The following is a 20,935-nucleotide window of genomic DNA, read 5'->3' on the forward strand; positions in this document are numbered from 1 at the left end:
CTCATCGTATTTCCTATCATATCGATGCATTCATCTTCATTATATTCATTCAACAACTTCAAACTTTCGTATGTAGACCTATTTTTTGACCCATGATTATCACCTACAATACGATAGTGCGTGAAAAACATGACAATAAGCTGGTGGAAAACACCATCAAACTAAGCAATCAACTCAACTGTATTCGGAAAAGTACGGTCCATCAAGCACAAATATAATGCACATAGAAAAGTCTGTTCAAGGGTGCCGGCAGAGTACCGTCACGTAAACGAACGGGTTCGTTGATCGCGTGATTTTCGAAATCAGTCATGCAAAATATTCATGTAACGACGTGATGTATTCATTGAGGTGTGCCGTCGAAGAACCGCTACAAATAGTTTTTATTAAAATCAAAGTCGTCATCACACAAAATTTCGAAGTGAAAAACGAATCACATAGAGCCTACAAAACGTTTTGAAATAAATAAAAGTAATAGCCTTCTAGCGACAAATATAATCTTCTTTAACCACTGAAAATTTCAGATCAATTCATCAATTAGGTAATGAGAAAGGTAACAACAAGAAGAAAAATGCCAACAAGATCACACCAACATAATAATAATAACAAAACGATTCATATGTACACATTGAATCCAATAATTCATATTTCTGTACCACTGTAAACTGTTCAAATATTTAGATACGACAAAAACTAGGTAAGTAAAATGCTACATAAAAATGTCGTGAACAATATGAAGGTGTTGAAAGGCGATGGTTGGTTAGATTCACTTGTTGTCTCTATTTCACCAACTCTTTGGGTTGTGGCCGGCGGTTGAACATCAGTTGTAAACGAAGCCATTGTAGAGACATCTACATCATTTGTAATATCTGCATAAATACCCAAGCTATCCCAAAAATCACAGGTTTCTTTTAAGTAATCAGTTTCTTGGTAACTCTCAGGATCGTCGATTCTCATATTTACCCAAGGCTTGCCGTTTTGTGTAGAGGTTTCTGAATACGGATACCATTTCTGAAAATTTCCTGGCAATGGAACTTCGAGACCACCTGAAGGACTACCGGTTCGAGCAAAACTACCCCAGTACGTACTAAATTGATTTGACACAACAATGTCATGGTCATCTGGAATGAACCTGGAAAGTAAATCACAATACATAATATGATCTGTAATGCTCGGTGAAAAATATTCACGTCAGCAAGTGTACAATCAGACTTAGTTTTCACCTACATTCAGGATTTTACACAAAAAGCTGGATATAAGACACAAATTTTCAGTATATATATATAGGCTCTTGAATTAATATGTTTTGTAGATTTGGTCATTTACATAAACTAAAACATGTTCGTATGTTCTAATTTTATCTTATTCTAAGTACAATGTACAATTAAAAATGTTATTGAGTCGTATATTTAGTTTAGCGAGCAATGTGTTTTTAAAATAAATGAATGAAAATAAATCTTACCCCCTATGTTCTATAGTTCTAAACACAAAGAATAGTTCGTGCCCGTGGTACGAATGTCCGCAGAAGTTTCCAAGAAGTTCTTCACAATTATTACCATCTAACGCGTGGCTGAAGATGTAGAAATAGACAGATTCTTCTGTCGTTCTCGATGCGTAACTACAAAGAGAAGATACGTAATAAACAGAATAGGTTACTATGTATAATGTATAGTGAATGTTTTATCATAATCATTTTTTTTTCATTTGGGGTAAATAAATTGTTCATTTATTTATACGGTGTTCCATTGGGTTAACTTGCTTCCTTCTAAAAGTTATAAGGGATTCGTCGTCAAAATCTTGCAACAACTGCTGCTCAAGCACGTTAGAAAAAGGGGTTTATGCTCAGTTCTGCTGAAACTAAAATATGGAGTAAGCTATTTTGGAAAACAGGCTTGTTGACAAAAGGTTGCTCCAAATAAATAATCACAAGAGCTGAGGGGTTATTAGCCTGTTTCAAATAAGCAAGAGTAAATTAAATTTAGCAAAATCCAAAAAAACATTTCGTGTTTAACGACAACGCTGCAAAGAAATATTTGATTATACACAAGCAACGCTTCTTGGGTTCACGCAAACATGGGAATGTCTCACATATATATATCCATGGTTTTATTGTCGTAAAGAGTCTTTATAAAAAATGCTTCTTGAGTTAGGCTACATTTACGCTATTGCTTATTCCTCATCTCACCGTGCCAGCGCTCTTGATGGGCATCCAAACCAAATGTCTGTCATTTCTATTCCAAATAATTCTCCGTAGTCTGTGATGTTGGGTCCGTACATTTCTATGTATTTCTCAGAAATTCTTTCTCCGGTGTTTTCGTATTTCCCCGCGCTTTCGAAGAGCGCTTCATTTAATCCCTACAAAGAGGTAATGTTAACGTTAAAATAACTGGATCTCTCAGTCTAAACGGTCCAATTCCAGTGAAGTTACTCGCTCAAACCATTCTAATATTTCATTCAGATTAATGTTTGTAAAAATAATTGGCACTGAATTGAATGCGTTGAAACTGAGTTTTATTCTGTAAAATGTTGTTACAAAATAGCTTACCCGGAAAATATATTCATTCGGTATTGGAATAATATATTTTATCACAGCTACTTCTTCGGCGTTTGTCCCCAAAATGATTGGTTTATTTGTTTGCCATTTCCCTTCTCTAAATAGTTCCAGTGGTTGACCGATATATTCAGTGCCATCGATGTAAGGACGAAAAGGCTCCATTGCAAAGATTGGATCTAACTTAATCCATCCAGAACCCATCATTTTCGCCATTGTCGATATAAGCGTTTCTGGGTCAGCATCCCTGAGGTATAATTAAACTGGATTTAACAGGTAAAGGTCAGTTTGGTTGAAAACTGGAGGTAATAAAGGCGGATAATGGAAAACAAATTACTACTTACATTAGGCATGTGTAATTATCTTTTCTGTCCGGACAACAGTTTGGGTTCGGAATTGGTAATGCTCCAATTGGACCGTTGCAGCGAAGATAACCGATTAATTTATCAGTAGTTTCTAAAGCCTCACCCAATGTTGGATACGTGAACACTGCTGGATTACTTTGCATGATAGCTTGATGAAAGAGAGGATCGCTGTTGTTTGACACCAAATGGAACATAACTGATTGTGCACCGGCACTCTCACCAAATATTGTCACCTGAATAGTGTAGAACCCTTTTAAAAATAGCTCACAGTGCACAACACAATTTCAATCACGGAAATTCTCATGTTATAATAATCAACATCGCACACTCACCTTAGTCTTATCTCCTCCAAATTTCTCAATGTTATTTTGAACCCATTGCATTGCCAGTTGTTGATCTTTCAAACCCTGATTGCCTTCAATTGTTTTACCGTTTTCGTCAAAAGAAAGGAATCCAAAAGGACCTTTGAGCAATATATTTTACAGTTATTCAACTTGGCGGAATAGAGAACTAAAAGATCGGATTTTTTTAAAATTTCAAAACGGATTACGCATCTGTTTTGCATCGTTTTCTTTATAGTTTTTACCGTGTTAAATGTAATAAAAGTAATAAAAAAATGTGCGATGCATTTTGTTGTACTAGAGAGCAGATTTAATAACCCAACCATTACCCAATCTGTAATTGATGGTCACAATAATTGCATTGATTGCTTGGCTCAAATATTTTCCTTCATATAGTGTAATAGTTCCTGCACCAAAATGATAAGCTCCACCATGCATAAAAAGCATCACTGGTAGTCGATCATTAGGTGGATTATCCGGATCAGAAATATCCACTTGTATTGGGACGTGAATGTTCAATACCAAACAATCCTCGCTTACCTGAAAATAATAAAATGAACCGAAATGTTTAAAATATCACAACATTTCTGTTTGAGATGTACATCCCTATAAGTGTGACGACCCTTTTTTTTTTTAAATATTAACATCCTTAGGCTATTTGATCTTACTGCTGGATTTTGTACTGATGGCGCGGTAGCACTGTCAATCAGTCATTTAATATCCACCAGTTATCGGCTGCAGAAATGCAGGTGTGGTTGTTTTGTTATATTTCTAGTGTATTAGGGTATTTTATGTCTGTAAAATTGTTGCGAGTTATTGAGTAGGATACCAAGTGTGTTTATTTCTGATTTTATTGTCATCAATTTATGATAGTGTGGTATACCGTATGATGTCTCCAATTGTTTCATGCATGAGTAACCTTGGTTTTTGTCAAGAAATATCTACGCAATGCTGGAATATACGCAAATGATCGCAGATATACATAATTACGTGTTTGCAAATTATTTTTGATTCTTTTTCATTGTATATATATATATCTACAGTATGTTTTGGTCCGAATATAACCAAAACTGCGAAAACTTTTTTCCAAACAACTCAATCACATATATCTCAAATAAAACTGTTTTTCAGTGTTACCGCCACATTTTCATATGAAATAATCCAAAATATTCAACAATGTATATAAACAACACAAGCAGGATGGCGTTTTTCACAACCACTCGAAATTCAATCTTTATTATAGGTAACACCAACTCCCCAGCAGTCTACTTCCGGGGTCCCAAGCTTGTTGATTGCGGAAGAGTACATTAGCGATCTTGAATGTATATATACCTAAATTTTAACGGTGTGTTCGAAATACCCAACAGTTCGCATTTAATAACAACGTTTACGACTCACGCTGCAAAAGGGCACTGAAAAATGTTAAGACCTTCCTTTCATGGCCTTCCAAATTCCTTGTGGTTTATTTGAATATTTTCAAATACCATTATGTTTGTTGCATGTGCATTTATGGAGTTCCAAAAAAGATTGAACTAAATGGCCCGCGGTAATACCTTTGCACCTGGAACATGGACATAGCAACAACAAATGAACAAATAAAAACTTGAAAACATCTGTCTGACCTCTTTTATATCAGCGACAAATATTTAATAAACATCTCAATTTCGCAAAAATATTTAAGAAGAAATACTCACTTCTGCGGAAGATTGGAACTGATAGCATTCAATACGACTCGTCTCATTCAAAATTCGAGTTAAATCTGGTGTATTCAGCATCTGTGGTGCCTGAAATCTTTTATATAAGTTTAAAATATTATAAAAGCTTCAAGTTTTTATACAAATATACCACATATGAATAAGTACTAGCAACTACACCAGGACCAATTAGATAATATATATATACACCGTAAGATAAGAAGATGAACCGTATATAATATGTTTGACTAGATAAATAGTTAAACAAGATAGCAGTGCTCATATACGAGTATATGGACACAAAGGGCGCATAGCTACAACATGATCATCTCAATGTCAGAAAAATCATCATCAGTCCATTTCAACACCTTTGAAAAAGTTGAACAGTTGCGCCTAAAAAATCGTTTTTTTTTTTTATTTAGAAAGTTTTTTTTCGGTATATATGTATCATATGGCGTACGATTTTATTGAAGAACGGTGAGTTTGGTCGATTAGTCGGCCACTGTAAAACACAGAGAATACGTTTCCCAACTGACCGACGACCAACGGAATTTCGGACTGTATACTAACCTGAGGTCTCCAACAGGAGGGATTGCAAAAGGAATAGCGTAAAACGAATTTGAATAATTTGTATTTACGCCAATAACAGTTCCTGATGATGTTTTCACCTGCGGGCTGAAGTCTAAAATTATTAGACTCATATTAGTACAAATTTTTAACTATGATTTACCCGAGAAAACTATAAAGTAAAATTAAACAGCATATTGACTTTGAATACAATTAACTTTATAATTAATTAACGTTTTAGTCACAGCACATTATCTCAAGTGTTCCAAATTATGCTGGCATCCTTAAATTTTATTGAAAATATTTTTATTCTAAAAGCCGAAAATGCATAGTAAATATTGCACATATGTAATTCTTTGTTTCCGGTCGTTAAAAGGAAATATATATATATATATATATATTCAAACTAAGCCGTTAATATTTATACCACGATTACGTTTTTTTTTCTTCTTGTAGTTGACCTGATCGTTTAAAGGTCTTACCCGAAGCTTTCTCATCTTTGTCTTTAGCCGTAATGTGCAACGTCCCGTATATCTTTTCCAGTAAATCTATGACAAGTAGTTCAGGTTCCTTTGCGACCTCTAGGCCATGGGCAACGGCAAATATTAAAAACACCAAGACAGTGCAGTATTGCATACTTTTTATCATCTAACAAGCAAAAAAGTGATCATTGTGGACTAATTGGTTGATACATTCCGGGTATTACACGCAATTGTGAAACTTTCTAATACACTTCTACTAATGCCTTGCAAAGATGCTATCCTTTAATACGATTCCCTCCTTAATGATGTCTTTGGCATTTTTGGTTGGTGAAATATTAAAAAAATTATAGAGGGGTGTCAAAATGACCCAGGAACACCAGGGGTCATTAGGTTAACACTTCCGTTTTCGTCTGGTAACTTAATATTAAATGCATATTTTAATATTAGCCAAACTCACTATATCTTGTCATATATCATATTAGGTCGCTCGAGGACTGAAGTGGAAATAGTATACATCTTGCAAGAGCACCACACTTTGCGATCTCACCCTATCATTTCCCCGCTCTTTTAAACGTCGTTAACTAGTGTATAATATATAACATATCCCTGTCACCTGACAAAAACTATTATTAAGTATATTTGCAAACATGTACAAACAAGTCTACTCACGCGATGACCTCGATAATTACTCTTGGTGTTTGCATACTAATGAACAGTCTATAAAGTGAACTATTTCAAATCTAATATTTGGTATACTGCAAGACCATTGAAAGTTATTCGCTTTTGCCTCAGTTTCAGTTTAACTGTTAATATATTACTGATAAACGCAAGTAAGGTAATCTGGCCATAGAACATAATTTTTATTCTCCGTGTAAGTAAAATAATTCGCATTTTAGACGAGAAAGAGGGTGAAGTGATTTTGCCGCCATTTCCCAACAAATTTGCTATTTTCCACATTTTACGACTCCTATGAATTTAAATAGAAAAGCAAATAACTCCAGAGTTTTTATTTAATTATCTTTTTACAACTTTGATTATTCTATTCGTAAAAAAGCCGTGCCGTCAAAATCGTAGATACCAGTTCATCCTGTTGTAGAAACAACTTTTCAGTGTTTGGGCTCTGCAAAAATAAAGACATGTATAACGGTGCCGGTTACAAATCATCAATTCACGAGGTAAGTCAAGACCACTGGTCATCAGAGTTTTGATCCGATATCAATACACTGTACGACGGAGTCGCTCATGTGGAGTCGCTGCTCCTTCGAATCACAATTTGAGATTGTGTCATAGTGGTCTTCGTAATCAAAATTAAAAGGCATAAATCGTGCTCACATTTACTTGAAATTCGCCATTTCAAAATCAACTTTAGTTATCGGATTTTGTATTTCGATATGATACAGCAGTAAATCGTACTTCACAACAAAAAAATTTGTAGAGTATAGAAAAACAATAAAGAACAAAAAGATAACAACAGTACCTAGCAACAAAGATAAATGAGCCGTGATGGCATAGCGGTAATCGTGGATATGCTGAAGTTAAGCATTTTGGGTTGACTTACAACCCAATACGGAATGAAGGTTCGTTATCTGCGTCGAGTTGAGGAAAGCAGTCATAATAGTGTATTATGATGGCGTACGCATTTTCTTTATAATTAGTACATAATTGGGTAAGGTTGCTGTATTACTTTTTTCTGATTGGACAGATTTCCCTTTGAGTTATTTTCATAAACTTTGATCAGTTGTTTCACTCTCCATGCTGTACATTTTATCCTTTTTAGAAACAGGTCCTTTATAAATTGGGCTTGTTCGACGTTCTCTAATCAATTCTTTCAATACCTTACGTGGATTTTCATGTCGTTGTAAAGCAACTATAAAAAAATAGAAGATAATTAGTTTCACACGTTCAAAACAACGTCATTCAGATGACGTTCGTCAAAAAGAGCATCAACACAGAAAAGATTGCTCAGTTGACGGCATATCAAATATTAATTTATTTAAAAGTAACATCTCGATATTTGTAAGAAATCTCGACGATAAACACTGTTCAGTGTATATTTGTTTGAGTTTTCTTATGAGGTTCTGCTTATTTGTGATTCTACATATATTAAAGAGCTAAACATTAGTGCTTTTTCTTACTTTACCTCATAACACCGTTAAAGATGAGTATATATTACCTTCTCTTTTCAGCGGTGGAATCCATTCTGATACATCCAAGCGTGAGTTACTTATTACAGCAATATAAGCAAGAATAACACACTTGATCGGTTCAAGAATAAAAATACTTTCCAATATTGCAAACAAAAGCGAGATTAGCCTGAATAAAATGCAGTTAGTATAAGTTGTTCTTTTAAACTACTTTTGATTATAAAGAAATACTACGCAAGTATATCGTATAAGATCATAACATATATGTTTCAATGTAATAAATTTGGAAGATATTTTTTATTATTAACTTATTCTTATTCGTTTACTTATTTTTCATAACTATAGAGATTACTTCGTTAAATTGTAAATATGCACCTACCATTTCATTGTGTCATTATATCCGTATGAAATTCCGTATATAATGCTGAGTACGCAACATCCGGTGCTTACAATTCCAATTATCATCCATCCTATATATCGGAAGAACCATGGAAGTGGTTTGAAATCAGATGAACCTGGGTCAACATCCATAATTGCAATTTCTTTCTTCGTAAAACTAAATAGAAAAAGGCGACGAAATGTTAAAAGTCTCCAAACAAAATGGGCAATTACCTAAACCCACTTGTAATGAATAACTGTCTAAATACCAAATTGAAAAAAGTCGCTATTAGCATAATATTTTCCATTCCAATTTCACAATTAATCTCTGTACCTGGAATTGCTGAAACGAGAAGAAGGTATTGGAAGCTTCGTGGGCGGTGAATTTCTTGATTTTCTTCTCTCCCTGAACTTTTGCGCTTCTAGTTTTCTCGTTCTATAATTACTACTTTGTTTATATTTTGAACGTTGTCGATGTGTTGTGTTGGGAAATATTACTTCTTTGTCTGATCTCAAACTCTCTGATGACTTTTTGGGGCTATCAACTTTCTCTGACGACAACTTTTTTCTAGCATCAGCTCTGCTGTTCTGGCTAGAGTTTGAGCTATGTGAGAATTTACGATTGAGAATTGTAGATGATCCACGCGAGCGATAGTTTTTTTGCGTGTAACGCAAATTTGATGATTTTCTTCTTTTCTTTTCGTTGAACAACTCCATTTTTGATAATAAGTAATTTTGTGATATCTGCTCGAGTGACATATTCCCTTTGTCAGATTTGTTCTTGGAGTTTCGAGATCTTGCCGATTGAAACATTACCGAGACAATATACGTGATTGGAAAGCACAATAAACCACTCTCAAGACCTGAAACCCAATGCTTTCGATTGATATTCAGCGATATCGAAATATAAAAAAAATGATTTTGTAGCCTAATTTAGCATTATGACGTGATAACACGGCTTGGATTGTGATTGCATAACACAATAAAACATTTTTCAGACTGAAAGAATTTTTTTTTTAATTTTTGTTAAGTTTTAGTATTATTTAGTTACGTATTATAGCTTTTATATCATACAAATTATGAAGGCTAGATTAGTAACATTATGGCGTAATATATCGGCAGTAGTTACCTGCAATAATATTAGAGGCTGATAATAAATACAATATATTGTAATCATCTCCAATCCGTCCATGAAACATTAGTGATGTCACAATGGTCATCATTGTCAGAAGAAAGCAGCAACCAACTCGTTCAATTCTATTCATATTGTAACAATACCATGGTCGTAGTGCAAAGACAGAGTACCAAATGTGACTGTAAAACCCAAGTGGAAATATATAATTACGTTTCACAAAAGTCAATTTTTAACTCGTCATATTGTCAGATTCTTTGCATTGACTGTGAGTATTCGCGTTTGGCTAATATCCATTTCGTCTTGGTTCAAATTTAATTTATTTTAAATATTTGAAATTTATGTTGTCTATCCGTCTACTTCTTGTGGGTCTTCCTAGGGCTCTTGTGGGCTCTTCCTAGGATACTAGAATTATTAGTCAATCAACACCAGTGTCATAATGTGGCAAATCAGTGAGACACACCTGTCTTTCAAAAAAGATGAGACTTTTATAATGAATATGTTTCGAAACGAATGCAATTCTTTCATTGTTGCTGGGTATAATACAAGTTCCATAGGTTCAGCAAACGGTTCTTCGTCGTTCAACCAATCGTTTGCCAAGAAAAACCAACATTCATTCGTTTCATAATCTCGAACAACGAGTCTTTCAATATACCTAAAACGTAGATAATTAATGGCTTATGTGATCTAATACGACTTGAGTTTTATAAAAAATATTTATACCGAGTGAAATTGAATCCGTACCATTTAGGATTGCTTCCTTCTCCATCTTGCCAGACATCCACAGATGTGATATCACCGACACATCGGAGCGATGTCATTAAAAACGTGACAACGCTCCCGCGTGATAGAGAATGAACTTCGTCATTGTGTTTCTGCAGAAGTACATATTGAATTAGAATTAAGTGTCTATTTTATTATTTTACGATCATATAAAATGGATTACGAACATCTCTGTTATTATTGCTATTAATGTGGTAGCAAATAAAACGGCAGCCATCAAGATTCGGAGATATTCTGGAGATCGCCTGTTTGGCAACGAAATTGAATATTTGCACTACAGTAAGTAGTATGGACATCAAATGGAGGAAATTGTAACACCCAATATATCAATATCTTTTGTTCCATAATTGTAGATAATCTCATTAGAGTTATTTTGGGAATGATGTTTATTTGACTACAAGCATATTTAAATGGAAGCAAAGAGTCACCTACTCCGTCTGTTGAACATGATAAATTTAGGCCACCATTTCCTATTGTAAGTTCACTTTTATGATCTACAATTATAATAGAAATGCTTGTGCCATTTATATATACCTGCAGCAAATGTAAAATGCTTTGCTGATTTGTGCCATTTATCTTTACTGCAATAGTTGCTGTTGGTGCCGCATGTTTATGGTTTCCAGTAAATACAGTTAGGAGGTATCGATATGAAACGTAAGGTACATTATCGCACACTTCCACGTATTCGGTCTAGAATTGAAATTCGTAACATTCCATTATCGGAAGGGAGTTACATTTACTTTGCATTCAGAGATTCTAGGTTCAAATTTTCTAACTCTTCCAAATTTCAGCAAATTTGTATTTGTACATCAGATTTAACTTTTTCTTTTTGCTAAACGTTTTATAGATACGAAATGAACAACCAATCTACCATGTTTTCTGTAATTTTGTCTTTATATCTGGCCCAAAGTATCATTCCACAGAAGAAAAACATAACAACAGATATGACAATGAGGACAACTGGATTTTGTTCTAGTTCGTCTTTGATGTTTTCAATCGTTTCTTCCACCTGAAAAGTATTAAATTCGAGATAGCATGTTTAATTTTAATGCTTTGAAGACTGTTGAATGAAGTAGTAAAATCCGTTTCACTGACTATAAAAACGTGATTTATATGTGCATTCAACTAACACATCTACGCACACGACCAGCTTCTATTTTAATCCTACGAGTTGGAAAATAAATCTGTCATTTCAGCATTGATCTAACTAAGCTTGAAATAGTATAAAAGAATCCGAATTCTTACATCCACTTCTCTTGTGTTGTTTGTGTATTCGACAACATTGAGTTCAATTTTATTTGGCAAATGAGGTGAGAAGACGAAGAGCTTTGATGAAAATATGTTGACCGATGTAGGTTTTCCACTCATCCTTCCGGACTGTGTTTGACTCAGATCACATTCGCACCAATCTAAGTTATCTGATTCATTCCCCGATTTTGCCTTGATTGAAAAGTTATGAAATTTAAATCATTTTAGTCATTATCGAATTAAAATGTATTGGGGAGACAACATTCTTGAAATAAGGAATTTTTGGAATATCGCATCAACTTGCACGCTATCAGTATCGGATCTAGATTCGGATTTAGATAGATTCAGATCTAAGCAATTTGTATATAAAACTGTGCACACACTTTGCTGAAAACTGACGTTTGAGTTGATTACGATTCGATTTTATAGTGGAGAAATTTACCACTACCAACCTTGCAAAATGATGTGGTCCAATCATTTATCATATCGTCCCAACGCATACATTTCATGGCATATATATTCATCGTTAAATTAAACCGAATCTCATGGGTTAAAGCAGTGTCTTGAATGTTGGTAGCAGATATTGTTTCAGCTTCAACAGTTGATTCAGATATTGTATTTGTCAAATTAAGATTGGAATTTGATGTAGCTGCAATGGTTCCAGCATTAGCAGCGCTATCGCGATTCGAAATTAAATTTATGCGAGATTGAGTGACATCTCCTGTCACTGATGCTACAATAGTAAATTCATAGTTTATTTTTCCTCTGCCGTCAAGTTGGAATTTCCATGAATAAATATCGCTTGAAAAATCTGCAAAATTTGAAAAATAAACATACAAAACATATGTTTATATCTCTCTAAAATCCCATATTACAAATTGCCCTCTGTACACTTTAATTTCATGAAAGCTGACTATCCCTTTCAAAACCTTCGAAATTTTATGAATCTAAAAATCATGCATATTGACTACTGATCATAATTCTCTGTAAACTATTGTGTTTTTTATCTTACCTGATTTATTCAAAATAAGAAAAGATTTGACGTTTCCACTTTCAGTTTGAACCGTTAAATTTACAGTTGCATTCTGTGGAAAATCTTTCGAAAGCAGCCATATATTGATGAGCATGTTTTCATATGTTTCAATATTTAATGTAAAGTTTTGAACATCATCTTTGAAGCCTTTGATTTTAAATTCTAGTTCAGTAGAAGAATCCGGAATGTTCTTGTCAGCGTGTAGATAAAATTGAATTGGTTCGGATGGAATCAATGAATTTGTTATTGGTTTCGGTAAGTTGTGAGTCTTATGAGTTGTTGAAAGTGAAATTGATGCTACCTCATCAACATCAGCAGTTTGCGTGTTGAATCTCGTTTTCTTTGAAAGGTAACGGATCACCTAAATAATAGATCTATTTGTAATGGATTCCCAAAACTAACAAATCACTTTTGTTTCATTTTACTGTACGAATTATGTAGTAGTGGTGCTATGGAGAGTTATTCACCTGCAGATTGATAGTTTCTGTTTGTCTTATGCTTGACCAGTCACAATCAATTCTTGCTTTGATTTCTTTTTCGCCGATTGATACGCCTGCATTACAAATATGACACTAAATTAATTTACCACGTTAGCACATGCAATCAAAAAAAAAAAAAACTACAAGAGATATGGCGTTTCAAAATTGTGACAGATTAGTTATTTGGTGAACCACCAAGATTACAATTAAAATTAATTAAAATAAAAAAGTTAAGCATACTGGAATTTCTCTCCATCTTCCTTAAATTGGCCCTGAATGCAGATGTGGTGATATTAATGGGGTTATCTCCTGGTGTTGCAGTTTTTAAAATCTCCCAGCCCAGATGATTTATTACTGATGCTGTACGTTCAAGCAACGACGAATCAGATCGACGAGTTTTTGTGGTCTAAAAATCAATAACATCACTGAAAGTAGTCGTAATATCTGCACTTTTAAATAACAAACAAGTACTTCTGTATTTTCAAATTTTATTATTCAATATTTATAATAAAATTTGCCAAACCTCGTTGAAATCGGGCATTGATTCCATTATATTTGACGACAGATGCATAGAAGATAACGCAACCGATTTCAAGGTATCCGACGATGATGCTTCGTCATCAAGAATCCATTCTTGTATTTCCGTCAGTTTTTCTACTAAGTTTTCCTTAAAAATGATTAAATCACGTGTGAGACCAATATCAAACAGAAGGTCAGAAACAACAAAAACTTGTCTAAACTTACAACAACATCAGTTGGTAACATTCCCGTCGTCTTAGTCGATTCTCGCAAAATATCTGACATCTGTTTAGCTGATTCCGTAGATGAGAATCGTGTGCTGGCCAACTTGTTTGTCAACTTCAGTTTCTACAAAAAAAAATTTTCAATACTAAAATTGTTTTGCAATATTACATTCTTATTTTATTTTTTATATGATTACAAAAGTAAAATTTTTATGCCGAAGATATACAAACCGTTTCACTATCCAGCTCAACATGTTTCAATAATAAAGCAGCAGACTTTGTGGCTTGTTGCAAATTTCCAGAGTTGATCGCGTTAGATATTTGTGTTGGAATATCCCTGATGATCTTTTCAGCAATTTCATCAGGTGCCGGTTTTACCTCAATGAATATATTTACTTTGATACAAGCATTCGTTGATGAACATACTTGAATCCCAATGTTCGTGAGTCCCGGAGGAAGAATGAGATTCTCTAAAGTGTTCTCATAACCATGTTGTAGCAAAGGATTTGTGTCATCTAAACAAACGTGTGGATACTCTAAGAGGAATCATTCTCATGTGAATCTCTTTAAAAACAACATCACGAGTGATCGATATAGCTATGCATTATAATTTGTCATCTTCTCAGGATGAACTGTAACATCAACGAAAATGTATAATTACCTTCATTTAGGAGGAAGAATTGATAAATAAAATCGTCATTATCCTCGGCCGAACATGACACACGAAACTGCGTTACGAAAGCAAATCCAGAATTAGGATCATGTTCGCAAGTCATATTTGATGGGAACTTCTTTACAGAACCATAAAACAGGGATGTGGCACTCCGTCCAAATTCATCAATGCCTGTAAAAATAAGAGTGGATATACATCGTGCTCATATTATTATTCCGTTACTCGTATTTTCTTTATTCGTTAAACCACTTGAAAGTTTTCCTTTAGACATTCGTGATAATGTAGTAATTCATATACACGACGTCTTTGCCTCGTGAACGAGGTACAAATAAAGTAAATACAGAAAACACATTAGTCCACCTTCAACTTTTACTTCAACAACTTCTCCAATGTTTGTAAGAATATCTTGATTAATTTGACAGAAATCACTTGAGTTACATTCTTGTACGACATAATCTTCCCAATCAATAATTTTCCATTGAAATTTGATGCATCTTTCGCACTCAATTTGCAATATTAAAGAATCCTGCGGATTTAAATTTGTTGCGCAATTTGACCAGCATCTAAATAGAAATTTCACGCAATCAACATAGGGAAAGGTTCATTGAACACAGAGTGGACCTATAAATCGTTTTGGTATTGTTATTACATTGTTGTTGTTATTAGTATTCTTTTTCTTGTTGTTGTAGCGCGTTTTTCTTGAACTACTAGACCAATTGCTTTGGAATTTTCCGTGGTTAAAGATTGATGTTGTCGCTATGAAAGCTATCATGGTCACTATGGGATTCGTTTTTTCAATTTGAATTGTTGTGTGATGACGTCATCATAATTTAAAAATTGCGTACCGTGTTGTGGTGCGGTTTTTGTGTGATATATTCAGTGCGAAGTTATAGCAATTTCCAATAAACATTTATATCTCTAATAAAATAATGTTTAGAGGTATAACCATCACCGACACACACCGTCTTTCAGCATTTGCGGCAGCAATAAAAAAATAAAAATAAGACTTACACAATGTTTACAATTGGCACAGGTTGAGGCAATATTATGATTTCTTGATCTGCAACTCCATCATAATAATTGTTTGCAATGACGAAGAGTCGAAGAAAAAATTTGTCTTTTATCACAGTATTGGCAATTTTAAGTTGACCAGATTTTAAGGTTGAAAAACATGCAGGCCTCCCTTTGAAGCAAGAACCTTTATTCGTGTACGTTCCCACGTTCTTATCGACTGGAATGTCAACATCTGATATTGTACAACACCATTTGTATTCAATCTTGATATTATTGGGAATTAGTGTGCAGGAGGCATCGTGTTCAAATTTTTTGATATCCTGGCCTAGTAATAAAAAATAGTTTTATTTTCAAAGGTCGTGAACATACAGGAAAATTGAGCAGGCAAGATTTAGATATAGATAGATTCAAATCATAATTGCGAAATATCCTAAATGAAACTAAATATATATTTAAGGAAAAATGTTACCTTTGCTTTATTCTAGTTTCCTGGGGGTAAAAAATTAAACTAAATTGATACTTTGTTCAGAATGTTCAATTTGAAATAACAATTTTTAAAGTATTTTTAGAAAAGAAAAAAAAAATTTTTATTACAACTCACCGATTTCTAATTTAAAAGCTCCGCAAATTTTTGCGTTTAATGTTAGCGTAGGTATTTCAATAGCTGAGTAGTCATAACTGTTGGCAGAAATTTTTCCATCTTTATTGCGAAGCATAGCAGTCAGTTTTATAAGATATTTTCCAGGTGGAAGTTTATTTTGTTTTATTGCTAGTTCATTATGAGTAAAATCAACGTCTTCGATGGAAACTTTGTTTGCGTCCTGTGGTAGTTCACTCATCGAGTCGACCTAATTGAACAAGGTTTTATTTTTTTTATTCTATCGCAAATTAATACTCAACGTATGAACAATTACAAAAAAGACTCGCGTAATAAATGTAATTCAATTGTAAGAAAATGAAAATTAATAAAATTCAATAATGAATTCAATAAAATATAGCAAATCTTGCGAAAAATTATCAAAAGGTTGCTATGTTTCCCCCCTAAGGATTGTGTCCTAGGTTTTTTTTCAACTACTTTAAGTATGTCGCATACCTTATGGATGGTCCAAGTGTATTCCACTGTATCCTCCTTGTTAAGCTGGCAATGGAGTTTGACACTTGCGGTTAAAACCAGTGACGTCAATACACGAATTGTCTTGTTATTGTAATTTTCTTTGTTGCCATCTCGAATCTTTACTGCTGACAAACACATTTGAGATTGATCTTTCAACACATTCAATACAAACTTGTCTTCAAGTTGGACTTTTTCATTTGTTGTCGATATTCTGGCAACTATTTCAATATTCCCTTCTGTTTCAAATATTTGTTCCGTTTCATAAACTTTAAACCCATTTGGATTGATCGGAAGCTGCACACTATCTTCAGTGAATTCACTATTATCGAATTGTTTGTGACTCGAAAGCTTTTCATCGACCAAAACATCGTCATTTGCGGTTATGAGCAAACTAAAAACTCCTTTGTCAATGAAAATCTTGTAAAATACAAATATTTTTGCTTTCTCCCCTGTATAAACAGGCGACGTGGAAACAGCGAACATCTCATGAACTAGGTGAAAAGCTTCTACTCTTCCAGAAAATGAGCCTAATTCCCCCAAACTGTTATTCGCAGTCACGAGGATTTCGTAAGTTGTCTGTGAGATCACAAAAAGATCCACAGTCACTCCTTTCTTGCATTCTTTGCGATTTTTACAAGCAGTTAATTTTTTCGTGATATTACTGTTCTCTTCAGCGTTTTTTATGCTTATTTGAATTAACGCTGGAGCTCCTTGTAGTACATGAATTTGTATAGGGAACTTTGCTGGATAAATATCGACGTACTTTTGTACATTGACAGTGAGATCCTTTAATTCTGAATTTAAACTAATGTTGAATGGTAATTCGATAATGGATACATCATTTTGAAGAATAAATATTGCTTCATGCAAACCTGGTCCTAGTAACTGTTGAATATCTTCTGTGATGACAAAGGACATTGACATATTAGATCGTTGATACATGGTTTCATCAGTGTATTCCGCTGCTTTAGTCAGTAGGTAGGTTGGTTTTTTGTCGATCAGCAAAGTGTAAGAAATCGGATATGCAAACATGTGAAAAATGGTAATTTCTGTTTCATTCAAGTAAGCGACTGAAATAGCAGTTTTCCGATGAATACTTGAAAGAAAAGAAGTAGAATTCAAGTCGTCTCGTACAACTAGCGCACCGTTCGTCTCAATCAAGGCGAAGTAATTGCTTGTGTCAACGAAATGAAATTGGCATACAGTGGCGTATTCATAAATCCCCGAATTTGCAAAAACTTGATTAACTTCTTGAACATTTACGGAAAGCTCCAATCTATGAGATTCTTCTCCAACATCAATTTCACACAGGGCTTCTATCCCCTTTGGTAATCCGGGAATTTGTACATAAAACGACGTGTTTTGATCAGAAATCAGGTGATTTTGAACAACAATGAAACCTGTGGGTAAAATTCATTTCATCGAGTATAGGATTCATATAAGTTATATATTTATAAAGTATAATATTGTATATCCTTTTATTTTAAGTTAATCGTATCTAGTAAGTACCTTAAGAATCCCAATAACAAACTTACCAGGAAAAACATATTGCACTTCGAAACCATTTCCGCAAGTTCCATTATTGATTTTTAATTCTATGGTGAGATCTTCGCTTTTGTGTATCAACTCGGGCACTTTTTCTTCGCAATATATATCTTCCTTGCGGCCATATTTTACATGCAATTTGGCGTGTGTACATCTGTTCCAGGGTTATAACGGCATAAACATAAATGCAAACAAAATTTGTAATAAAAGAAACGTGATAATACTTACGGAAATATTCCAAAGTCAATAAATTTCAGGAGAACAAAACTGTGGTACTTCATAGAAAACGTCCACAAAATTTGACTATTCTTTCCATCACACTTGGGATACGATGGTGTGAATAAAATTCCTTCCCCGCGTTCAAAAATATTTTCTGGCAAAGTAGAAATATATTTGAGTTCTTTAGTTCAGAATGCTTGGAACAACGGTGTAACGATGAGTGTGAATAAATAAGCTTCTATGACCAAAAAACATACTCGAATTAGGTTCGGTTCGATGCACTCAAAATCCATGTTCCCCACAAAATATGACACGGGAATGCGAAACCACCCTGGATTTTGGCGAAATTCAGTGTAATATCTATAGGTGACTGGCGCAAATTAAAGAAAATCCAAACGTGTCGAAAGTGAAGCAAATTAAATATTAATGATCAATAGATATACTTTGCATTCTTATCTGTTTGCCCGTATATTTATTCTGCACAAAGTTCAGAACTTGCCTAGCTGAGGCTGTGTAGAATGGTAAAAAAAGGCACCCATTCATGGATAGCACTAACGAAAATTTATATACTTACTGGCTACTTTTAGGATTATCTAAGTACGGAAAACAATTTTTTGCCAGATTCTCTAATTACGATAATATTTTAGTAAATGATGGGAACAGTTCTGTTTTTTATGATATACTCTGTTGTGCTCCTGTACAATACAGCAAATTCTAACAAGAGCACCATCGTAGATGTTGACGTCGTCCAAGAGCAGCTAAAGAAATTGGTGATTCAAGTTGCTAAACTGAATACGTCTATGTATTCGAAAGAAAATATTAAAGTCTGTGGTTCTTCAAACCAAACAAACAATTTGAATCCAAGAATAGAGAAATTATACACAAGTTAGTACTTTACTGTGTTTTGTTGTATAAGTTTGGATATATATGATCACTTATGAACTTTATAGTTCACTTCATACTTAAGTTCGAGGAAGTATGATTTAAGCCCATCATCGTTTTTTTAAGCGTTAGTAAAGTTTCAAAACGATAATAATTGAATTATTTCCAGGTTGTCGCCAACTGTTTTCTGATGGACATAATACAAATGACGTATACCGAATATGGCTCTTTCGTGGCTACCGATTTATATCGATATTTTGTGATATGAAGACTGTGGGAGAATATAGCAAGGAACGAGGGTGGATGGTTATACAGAATAGAAAAAATGGAGTAGTCAATTTTGATCGTGGTTGGAATGATTATCTTCACGGATTCGGATTTCCAGATAAGGAATATTGGGTTGGTCTATATAATTTAGATGCCTTACTTCATCAGAACAGAGTTGGGACAGCCGAAGATAACTTGGCACTGCGGATTGATATGACTGATTGGGACGGTGTCTATGGACACACAGAATGCAATTCATTTTACACCAATCCCGAAAAGGATGATTTTCGAATAATCAGTGTTGGAACCTGTGTAGGAACCCCCCAAATTAAATTTACCATATCCTACATGATTGGTTCAAGATTCAGCACATTTGACCACCACAGTGAATCAAGGCGCCCCACAGAATGTGTGCGACAGCAAAAGGGTGGGTGGTGGTTTTCACAGTGTAGATTTTCTAATTTGAATGGCGTTTATTCCTCTAAAAGAGAGCAAATGACGAAATACAGAATATTTGTTAGACACTGGCAAAAGTTGAACCGAAACAATACTTCATTACGATACGTTTCTATGAAACTACAATGAATGCTCAGTCTTGAGATACGCCGAAAAAGTTGAAAACAACAAAACACCTTTCTGAAATATGCTATTAAAAATGTCGTAACGATGTTTCTGATCTTATTTTTTTATTTCAAACTTTGGAAAATCATTTAATCAATAAATCGCGTATTAAATTTGGGACATATTTTAAAAGTTGCAACTTTTGCAAAAGTTGCAACTTTTGTAGAAATAAAGGCAATAGATTAAATTTACAAATTAATTTTTGTGCGCAAAACAACATCACTTCAATTTCCATAGATTTCCCGGTACTTGCGTTTGCAAATTTCATGCTCAGCACGCGTTAAGTGAAACAAACGTACACTAACCTCAGTAGTCCTATGCTTTCAAGTGGCTGAAGAAAAGTCATAGTAAAAAAAGTCTAGGTATATTATGACATATCCGAATGCTCAATTGATTTCGTCTTCCTCCATCTCTCAAGTTAATCTATCAGGAGCTATTAACTGTATTACACTGTATGGTGACCGGACATGAGATGTTAGGATTAACCTATTTTACGAGATTTCTTTTCCTCGAGATGAATGTAAAATATTCTAAAAATCCCAATTAGCTCGCAGGAGATAAAAAGTAGCTTCACCTTGACAAGTACTACCGCTCTGTTTCCAGGAAATCTAGGTCTAGCGACTGTGGTGCGTCTTATGTGGTGCGAGTGATAATTTTAAACAA

The 20,935-nt window shown here is 34.2% G+C and overlaps 3 protein-coding genes across 3 annotated transcripts; 1 reads left to right on the forward strand and 2 right to left on the reverse strand.

The window, feature by feature from the left end:
* Nucleotides 1-5: 5 nt before the first annotated feature.
* On the reverse strand, nt 6-7,135 carry LOC120341329 (crystal protein-like). The gene is made up of 11 exons (XM_039409816.2): nt 7,076-7,135; nt 5,998-6,163; nt 5,519-5,630; nt 4,949-5,045; nt 3,584-3,794; nt 3,246-3,376; nt 2,893-3,146; nt 2,543-2,795; nt 2,183-2,352; nt 1,460-1,615; nt 6-1,129 (listed from the first exon to the last, which is right to left on the reverse strand). The coding sequence occupies exons 1-11, from the start codon at nt 7,133-7,135 to the stop codon at nt 691-693; spliced, it is 2,049 nt and encodes a 682-aa protein (XP_039265750.2). The 3' UTR covers nt 6-690.
* On the reverse strand, nt 7,002-18,952 carry LOC120341328 (uncharacterized). The gene is made up of 24 exons (XM_078120075.1): nt 18,946-18,952; nt 16,718-18,138; nt 16,226-16,472; nt 15,622-15,949; nt 14,971-15,173; nt 14,599-14,781; nt 14,169-14,452; nt 13,939-14,061; nt 13,718-13,861; nt 13,435-13,600; nt 13,183-13,268; nt 12,695-13,076; nt 12,135-12,493; nt 11,680-11,874; nt 11,306-11,443; nt 10,969-11,124; nt 10,396-10,526; nt 10,115-10,306; nt 9,649-9,833; nt 8,854-9,382; nt 8,521-8,697; nt 8,171-8,310; nt 7,682-7,864; nt 7,002-7,117 (listed from the first exon to the last, which is right to left on the reverse strand). The coding sequence occupies exons 1-23, from the start codon at nt 18,950-18,952 to the stop codon at nt 7,719-7,721; spliced, it is 5,922 nt and encodes a 1,973-aa protein (XP_077976201.1). The 3' UTR covers nt 7,002-7,117; nt 7,682-7,718.
* Nucleotides 18,953-19,127: 175 nt separating this feature from the next.
* Nucleotides 19,128-20,364, forward strand: LOC144431977 (microfibril-associated glycoprotein 4-like). The gene is made up of 2 exons (XM_078119921.1): nt 19,128-19,387; nt 19,554-20,364. Exons 1-2 carry the CDS (start codon nt 19,153-19,155, stop codon nt 20,234-20,236), a joined length of 918 nt encoding a protein of 305 aa, XP_077976047.1. The 5' UTR covers nt 19,128-19,152; the 3' UTR covers nt 20,237-20,364.
* The last annotated feature ends 571 nt before the right edge of the window (nt 20,365-20,935 follow it).

The sequence above is a fragment of the Styela clava genome, chromosome 14 (assembly GCF_964204865.1).
Source record: "Styela clava chromosome 14, kaStyClav1.hap1.2, whole genome shotgun sequence".
NCBI lineage: Eukaryota > Metazoa > Chordata > Ascidiacea > Stolidobranchia > Styelidae > Styela > Styela clava.